This window comes from Herpailurus yagouaroundi, unplaced genomic scaffold (genome assembly GCF_014898765.1).
Source record: "Herpailurus yagouaroundi ecotype Mexico unplaced genomic scaffold, PumYag 193, whole genome shotgun sequence".
Classification (NCBI taxonomy): domain Eukaryota; kingdom Metazoa; phylum Chordata; class Mammalia; order Carnivora; family Felidae; genus Herpailurus; species Herpailurus yagouaroundi.
Genome location: NW_024412424.1, coordinates 7,850,269 through 7,858,900, shown reverse-complemented (window position 1 = coordinate 7,858,900; position 8,632 = coordinate 7,850,269). Strand labels below are relative to the sequence as shown.

Here is an 8,632-nt window from a genome sequence, read left to right as displayed (position 1 = left end):
CCCAAACCCTGGGCTCTCAAGGCTCCCTCCAGAGACCCTGAGCCTCCTGGTTGGACTCCTCTGGGACACCTACCTACCTTTCAGTACTCAACTCTGCTGCAGACCCAAGAGACCATGAGGGGGTGCCAGGGCCTCAGATCCTGAGTGTTAGAGACTGTCCCTAAACATGTGGGAAATGGATACTGGCTCCTACCAGAGGCTGATGGCTTCACATCTACTCTATGGGGTGGGTGGGTGGGGTCTGTCCAGGAACAACCGATTATCTGTGCCACTTTCAGCTTCCAGCTTCTACCCATCCCCTACCCGCCACATTGTAAGTGGGCTCTGGCAGGGATTTGGGGCAGTGCAGGAGCCCAGGTTTGTTGGACCAGCACAAATCTGGTTTCTGCCTATTGGGTTTATTTAAAGTGGGGCCATTCGCTGCCTCCCAGTCCCCACCTGACTCCCCTTGCCTGCCAGGTATGGCTGTAAGCCCTGCTGGACCCACGGGCCTTCCCAGCTCTTAGCTTCCCCTGCCAGGTCTTGACTCATTCAATTTGGCCCAGGGCCCCCGGCCCCACTTCCTCCTCTCCAGAGGCACCCCACCTGTCCTGGTCTTCACCACCTCTGGACATTTGCTCATGCCAGGCCCTCTGCTGAGAGCTGGCTGGAAGGAAGCAGGAAGGATGGGAATTTTGTCAATTCTCAGGGCAGGGGCAGCCAGACTGTGAGGGCTGTGGCTTTGTCTTGCCAATTCTTAGCCCTTAGAGCCTGGCACAAAGCCCACCTCAAAGGCAGGTAAGAAAGCAGTGTTGAACAAACGGTCAAACCTGTGAACAAACGAATGGAAGCTGAGCTTGCAAGAGAGGTGTGGGAATGATGGTCAGACCACATAAAGGGGGGCAGGAAGGACAGGATCTGCGCATGGGCTGAACCCCCATCCTCCCTCCCCCGCCAAGGAGAAAAGCCAAAGTCCAGTCCCAGAGCCAGTGTTTATTAGCAAGATGGAACGCAAGGGTGGCTGTGGCCTGGGCAGCCAAGGGCCACCAGGAGCCCCTACCCACCTACCCCGAAGCCCCTAAGAGCTATTTACACCCATCATCTGAAGTGGTGGGCAGAAGGGAGCCCTGGGGAGCCCCTGAAGGCCCCAGGCCTCCACCATAGCCCCCTCTCCCCTTGACCCTACCTGAACCTGCCCCTCTGCTATTCTCCCAGCCCCCAAGTCACAGTGGCCCAGAAAAAGGGAAGAGGAGGTAGAGTGGTCAGGCAGGGAGGGAAGGAGGGGCTGGAAGCGCACCCCACCCAGGCAGGGCTCCTCTGCTCCTGTCCCCAATAAATAGAGAATAAATACCCGGGAAGGGGCTGGCCTTGACTGAGTGCCCCCTCCCAGGCAGGGGCCGGCCTCCTGTGTCGGCCCCTTCTTCCCTTCTCTGAGTGCATCTGAGCCCCCCACCCCCGCTCCCAGTCTCCAAAGCAGTCCTCGAATCCACGTCTATGCCAGTGGCACAGGCTGATAGCACACACTGGCAAAGGTGTGCAGTCCGTTCCCTGTCCGGGTAGAGCTTGCTCCCTCCTTGTGTCCTGTAGATCCCGGCGATGGCTGTTGAGCATGTAGACTCCCAGCTGAGTCTGGGGACTGTGTGGTCCTGGCCTGGCCCTGCCAACTGGCTGGGCCTGGTTAAGTGGGCTCTGTTTCCTGCCGTCTCTGACCAGCATGGGTCTAAGTTTTGGACGGTGCTGCCGCTGAGGCAGGCTATATACAACCCACCAATAAATACTGTCTTTGCAGGGGCAGGGTGTGTATAGAATATATATATTTTATATATATATATATACATATATATATATATCTTTTATATTAAAAGGGACAAGGCCTAGGCTGGCCCATTTCAGGGCTCAGACAGCTGGCCTCATGTGTCTGGAGGGTGGTGACGGCGGTTCCGGGGCTTTTTCTGGTCCTGGGGTTCAGGAGGCCTGGGTGCCCCCGGGGCCTCCCTGGGGCTTGGGGGCACATGGCGCCAGTAGCCCTGGCAGTACTGGTGGATGAGGCCCACTTCCGGCTGGGCCAGCAGTTGGGCCAGCTCCTGGTAAGGGGGTGTGGGGGGGCCGGCGCCTGGCAGTGGTGGGGCGCTCACAGCTGGCGGTGGGAAGAGGGCAGCATGGACGGCATCCTGACCCAGGACATGCAGCTGTACCCGTGTGACGACATGCTTGAAGTTGTTCTCGGTGGCAGTGCAGGAGTAGAGGCCACGGTCACTGAGCTGCAGGGCGCGAAGCAGCAAGCCCTGCTCTGTGCGCAGGAAGCGGTCCTCCGCACGAATCTGCAGGGGCAGGGAGTGGGGGCTCAGGGGTTGTGTGACCACTCGGCTGCCTAGCCAGCTCCCAGAGCAGACCCCTTCTGTGCCCATTCCATGGAGGGGCTCTCATGTGGAATTTCCATATACCAAGAAAATCCCACAGTAGTTTTCCACATAACATCTGAATAGGCATCCACACACATTTTCATTTCAGGATCATAAGGGGATTTCTGTACAACAAGAGAATTTTGGAGCAATCACAAAGAATTTCTTTTTAATGGGAACTGGCGTATCCATATAGAATTTCCACGTAAGGAGAGATGCATGGAAGGCATTTCCATAAAATGAGGGCTACCCCACAGAATTCCCATATACTAGAGTTCAACCACATGACATTTCCATATAATGAGGTATACTTCCAATGGAGCACACACATGGAATTTTCATGTAAATAGGCATTAAGCGGTTTCCATATAATGCGGAAATCCCAGAGTTTCCATATAACTAGATTCACCTGAATGATTCCCACATAGGGAAGGGAACTTGGAAGGGCTTTCTTAGAATGGGGGCTGCTCTGGGTCAGCTCCTACATCACATTTCACCCACAGGGAATTTCTACTGCACAGGGGACTCCCACATCCGCGGTGGGGGCTGTGGGGTACAAGAAATCACCTCACGGCGCCGGTCACTGGGATCTCGCTGGAACAGCCACTTAACTGTGGCCTGGGGTGAGCGAGGCTGGCATTCGAGGAAGGCTGCACTCCCAGCCACACCGTACTGCACGGACTCCACGGTATTCTTGTTGGCTGTGGAACAAGGGGGCGCTGCATGAAAGCAGCATTGCCTCTGGGCAGACTGTAGGGTGGCCAGAGGCAGGTGCAAGGGGCATATACAGGGACATCCACCCTGTATAAAGGCAGGGATGCACTATCAGGCACCCACTTCTTGAGGGAGTGGCTAGGGACATCCCATCTCTAAAATCCCAAGCCCCCTTACGCCCATGGACCACGTGAGAATCCTTCCCTGGGAGCAGCTCCATGGGCCTCACAGGGTTCCACACTGTGAGGAGTGCCCAGTGGTGAGTCACAGCACACTCACCGTTGGAGTTGAACCCGCGACACTGCCTGATGGGGTTCCCATGCCGGACATCCTGCCGGCGGCTCCGCCTAGATGAGGATAGCGCCTCAGCAAGTATTCTCAAGCAAGTTTGCCACCCCCCCCGCCAGGCCCCTGTACCCCCAAGACTCCAGGCAGGAATCCCATTCATAAACTCCCCTAGGGTAATATATCCACCACCAAACCCCCAGGACAGGGCCCTGGGTCCGGTGGCTAAAATTCCAAGGGCCTGGGGGTCCACACCTCTTGGAAGACGCTGTGTAGCGGGAACAGGCCTGGCCATCCCAGGCACAGTAGGGGTCCCGGGCGAGGCAGCAGTCGGCACAGGCAGCCCCATATGCCTGGCAGCGGTGCAGGCTCAGGTGTGTGACACCCACAGCTGAGGCCACGTACAGTTGTTGCTGAGAGCAGGGGTAGGGGCTTGTCAGTTGCCTTCCCACAGCCAGCCCCCATCACGTTCCATGCCTCAGTTTCCCCATCCCTATGCCAAGGGCAGGACCCAAAGGGAGAACAGGCTGTCCCTACCCCTAGCCCACCTCACCAAAACTCACCCTCTTGGAAGAGATGGTCATGGTCTTAACAGGTGCTGGGTCCTGAAAAAAGATAGGGATTAGTTTGGGGCCCTGGGGATGCCCTCCTTGTCCTGACCAAGAGGTCTGAAGTCTGAAGTCAGAAGCTGATACCAAGGAGGGCCAGGGTGAGACGAACAGTTCTGGGTGTCATACCCACCTTGAAGACCTCCACCTCCTCCAGCATTAGCTCCTCCATCTCCTGGTCATCCTTGGGCAACACGATGACCTTCTGCACTGTCCCGCGGTCTGGAACGGGCCGGGCAGGGCCTCAGTGGGGCTGAGGACACTGGGGAAGGGGTACCAGCCTCAGCCCCTTCCCCCACCAGGGCCCCAACCCCCCAAGGGCAGTGGAGCAGGAGCTCTGTGCCAAGGTTGAAGAAGTTCCCCTGGATGTCAGGGGCCCAAGATAATGGGGGAGGGGGTCACGGCCAGGGTCTGCCCCTCCCACCCCAGACCCTCAGTTTGGGCACTGCTGAGCATAGGATGCTGGAGGCATTTCCGTGTTGAGGGACTGGAACTGGGATGGGCACACCTGCGCATGTGCACACGAGAGCATGTGTGTCAGTATCTGGACCCACATATCCTAGAGGTGTCTGCCACCTGTCCCCTCTTTCCTGACCATTCACAGGTCCCCAGATGCCCAGTTTCCCTGCTCTCCCAGCCCCTGGGGGGTTGGGGATGGTGATGGGGTTTCTTTTCTCAGTTATCTAGGCTCCAAAGGATGAAGGTAGCAGAGTTGACCTTGGCAAGCTTGTGGCAACCCCTAGCAAGGTAGGTCCCAGCCCCATAGATCAGCACCCTCCACCCACTGGGCCCAGCGTGGGAGGGACCGGGAGCAGCAGTGGGTACCTGTGCCCAGGAAAAGCACCTCATAGCGCCCATCGGCTGCATCCACCTGGTCCACGGCGACAGTGGTGAGCCGATAGGGAGCGCCTGTGCGGACGACCAGGGGCCGCCGCTGCAGAGGGTACACAGCCTGGTACATGAGTGGGTGGCTGCGCATGAAGTTGATCACTTCATCAGGGTAGTCCTTGGTGGACTTCATGGATGGTGTGAAGGTTCCGCCAGGGCACTGCAGGCAGGTGATGAGCGTCAGGCCCGGGTGGGGCTTGCTGGAGCCCTTAACTTCAGGAGAGGCCTCTCCTTTGTCTGTCCCCATCACATCCACCTGCTCTGCTCCTCAGAGCTCCCATCCAGGATTTTCCCCCTCACCCAGCCCCTCTGCAGATTCTGCTCTAGCAGAGGTCCCAAGGTCCCACACAACCAAATTCCACAGCCACCTCCCTGGCCTCATGCACCAGGACCTTGTGGCATTAGGCAGAGCTGACCACTCCTTTTCCACGTCCTCACTCCCCACCCTGTTGTCTCCTTCCTCCAATGTGCCCCTCACCCCAACCCACCCCTCCTCAAGGGACTACAGCTCCCAGTTCCTTTAACACCCTACGCATGCTCTGCCCTTCATTGGTACTTTTCCCTCGGCCTGCCCTGCACCCCTGCTCAACTCTAGCCCATCCTTCTGGCCTCCAAGTTCACCATTGGGGGAAGCCTTCCCTGGCCTCTGCTCAGACCAGCTCCCCCATCCCAGCCCTGCCCCCACAGAGCCACAACAGATCATGCGGTTCTCCTGCTTAGACTCCTGCGGAGGCCCACATCACACCAAGATTAAGTGAGTCACCTCCCACCGCCTCAGAGGCCCTGCAGGCTGGACCTTGCCCACCCTCATCTCCCTGGCTACAATTAGCCACCTATGCCAACTCCAGCCTGCCCTCCAGCTTTGTCTTGGCTCCCAAACAGCACCCCCTCCAAGCAGCCTGCCACACCCGGCTGTCATCTTTGTTTCAGGGTCCTGGCTGGGTTCTTCACAGCCTGACACTGTGTAAGTGGTATTTCGTTTCATTTTATTTATTTTTTTAAGTAAGCTCTATGCCCAACATGAGGCTCAAACTCATGACCTCAAAATTAAGAGTCGCATGCTCTACTAACTGAGCCAGCCAGGCGCCTGTTTTGTTTTGTTTTAAATGTCAGCTTTATTTGAATGGATACATGGTAGATTGATTTGTTTGTATGCTCTGCCTCCCCCACCTGGCCAGGAGCTCCATGATAGTGGGGCCCATGTCTACAAAGGGGCTAACCCAAAGCAGGCCTCATAGAAAAGGGAAAGGTGGAATGACTGGGGTCCTCACCGTGCCAGGCCGTGGGTAGGGCATCTTCCCTGAGAATGGCATCCACTGGTAGTTGGGGCCCTCTTTGTGGGCAAAGGGCCCGTTGAAGACCATGCGGATATCAGCCATGGAGTAGACACACACAGCAGAGCCTCGGAACACGGAGCTGCGGGCAGGGCAGGCGGCTGCTGTGGGCAGGGCAGACCCTCGGCCCAGGGCCCCTTCCCAGCCTGCCCCCACCCCACAGCCTGCCACCAGGCAGGGGTCCTCCACAAGTCATATAATCCCCCAGTCCAGCCACACCCTGCCACAGCCAGCCCCGGCCCCAGCCTCACCCCGAGGAGGTAAAGACAGCATAAATGACTGGGTTCCTCACATCCTGTGTCTGCTGGACAAACACATCCTCTGCGGGCAGAGGGAGAAGACACTGGGAGGGTGCATTAGCCAGGAGTCCCAGGGCCTTGCCCACTCCTGCCCAGGGGGCCCACCAAAGGTGCCCTGACCACCCATCCAGCCCCCACCCCTCCCACAGCAGCCACAGGACCCAGCCTGCCTGCTGGTTACTCACGGAGCTCATCGAAGTGAGTCTCAATGCCATCCTCGCCGGGTACAGAGCACACCAGTCGTGCCTTCAGGAACGTGCTCCACTTATTGACCAGGCAGCAATGGCCACCGTCATCATTCTGGGGACAGACAGGGAGCAGAATCAGATCAGCTCTCACTCCCCTGCTGGAGTAGGGCTGCTGGAGCTGGCACGGGGTTGGGAGGCGGGGAGATGGGGCCCTGCCAGCGCATACCAGGCAGATGCGCCCAATGCGGGCATACACGGCGGGGCTCTGCGGCGCCTCTGCCGATCGCTCGCGGAAGAAGAAGTAGAGCTTGTCGTCGTTGCGCTCGGCGCTGTCAGGGATGAGCTCAGCGTGGATGAATGAAGGGTCTGTAGGTAGGCAGTGGTCAGCTGGGCAAGTGCTCCTCCAACAAGGCCTCTTTCCCCAACAGAATCCCAGGACAAGTACAGGAACAGCCCCCGCTCTTCCCCATCCCCCGCCAGACCCCCCATGAGTGCCTCTTGAAGATCTTGCCCCATCCTAGATGTGCTGCCCACCCAGGGTCTTGTAAGCTGCCCTCACCATTCAGCCACCGAGAGTTGTACTGGTCTGTGCGCATGGCCGTCTGCTTTCCCAGCGTGCGGAAGATGGCTGCATCGGTGCCCATGAAGTCGATGTACACACCAGCATAGAGCTCCTCATCTGTGGGTGGGCAGGTGGGTCAGTTAGGGGATCCCTTTGTTAGGACCAGGGTACAGCGCAAATGACCTTCAGAGCAGGGTCCGATCTTCCCCTCAGGCTCCCCTGGGCATGACTGTCTCATCAGCGGGGGTCCTGGTAAATGTTTAACAACTGGCTCTGAGGATTGCCTGGGTGGCTCAGTCAATTGAGTGGCTGAGCAATTAAGCATCCAACTTCGGCTCAGGTAATGATCTCACTGTGAGTTCGAGCCCCGCTTCAGGCTCACTGCTGTCAGCGCAGAGCTGGCTTCAGGTCCACTGTCCCCCTCTCTCTCAAAAAAAAAAAAATAAATAAATAAACATACATACATTTATTTATTTATTTAAAAAATGTTTATTTATTTTTGAGAGAGAGAGAGAGAGTACGAGCTGGGAAGTGGCAGAGAAAGGGAGACAGAGGATCCAAAGCAGGTTCTGCACTGATAGCAGGGAGCCCAACGTGGGTCTTGAACTCAAGAACCATGAGATCATGACTTGAGCCAAAGTTGGACGCTTAACCAGCTGAGCCACCCAAGCGCCTCCAAAATAAATAAACATTAAAAAAAAAAAAAAACAAACCTGGCTCTGCGAGGGTTGGGATTAGCAGCAATTAGCTCTGATTAGTAGTGAGAGCCAATTTCTGTAGTGTAAATACTCCCACCATGGCTGATTTCAAGCTACTAACTTGGGGTCACTGACAGTGGAGCCGGGGAGAGCTGCCAACACTATGATATAGTATTTCTACCCCACAAATACAACAGATGCAAATAACCTCAAGAACAAAGATAATGATAAAATGTAGTAAAATAATTTGGAAGTAATGAGTTTTGAGTATTTTTACCTTTGTTTCAAGGTAATTTATTTGTAAATTATATAATTTAATTTTTAGTAATAACTGTGTTTAATAAGAGCTAGCTCACAACATACCTGAAAATTTGCAGATTTAGTAACCATGCTGGCTCTAGACTTGCCCAGGGCAGGCCCTGCCTTCCCCTATCAGACTCCCTGGTCAGGGCTCTGCCATCAGGCTGACCTTTTCACTCACCAAGACGGGGAGGATAATGTCTCCCACCCCCACCCCAAGACCCTTCCCAAGCTTGGAGGTGGCACAGTACAGGGACCAGGGGCCTGGTGGGCTCACCCAACCTGGCGGTAGGGGCAGCAGCTACTCATGAGGTCCCAGGCAGGACCCCTCCTCAGAGAACACTCTCCCAACTCTCCTGGGCCAGACCTGACACA

At 56.4% G+C, this 8,632-nt stretch overlaps 1 protein-coding gene across 2 annotated transcripts in view; it reads right to left on the bottom strand.

The window, feature by feature from the left end:
• Window positions 1-952: 952 nt before the first annotated feature.
• Window positions 953-8,632, bottom strand: part of SEMA3F (semaphorin 3F) — an 11,246-nt gene continuing 3,566 nt past the window's right edge. For both annotated transcript variants that reach the window (XM_040445425.1, XM_040445426.1), the window contains 12 exons: window positions 7,257-7,376; window positions 6,924-7,063; window positions 6,695-6,809; window positions 6,462-6,531; window positions 6,148-6,292; window positions 4,814-5,036; window positions 4,122-4,210; window positions 3,944-3,985; window positions 3,636-3,793; window positions 3,375-3,442; window positions 2,949-3,082; window positions 953-2,300 (listed from right to left, as the gene is read on the bottom strand). In XM_040445425.1, coding sequence (XP_040301359.1) covers window positions 1,890-2,300; window positions 2,949-3,082; window positions 3,375-3,442; window positions 3,636-3,793; window positions 3,944-3,985; window positions 4,122-4,210; window positions 4,814-5,036; window positions 6,148-6,292; window positions 6,462-6,531; window positions 6,695-6,809; window positions 6,924-7,063; window positions 7,257-7,376 — 1,715 coding nt within the window. In that variant the 3' untranslated portion in view covers window positions 953-1,889. The remainder of the gene's footprint in view (window positions 2,301-2,948; window positions 3,083-3,374; window positions 3,443-3,635; window positions 3,794-3,943; window positions 3,986-4,121; window positions 4,211-4,813; window positions 5,037-6,147; window positions 6,293-6,461; window positions 6,532-6,694; window positions 6,810-6,923; window positions 7,064-7,256; window positions 7,377-8,632) is intronic.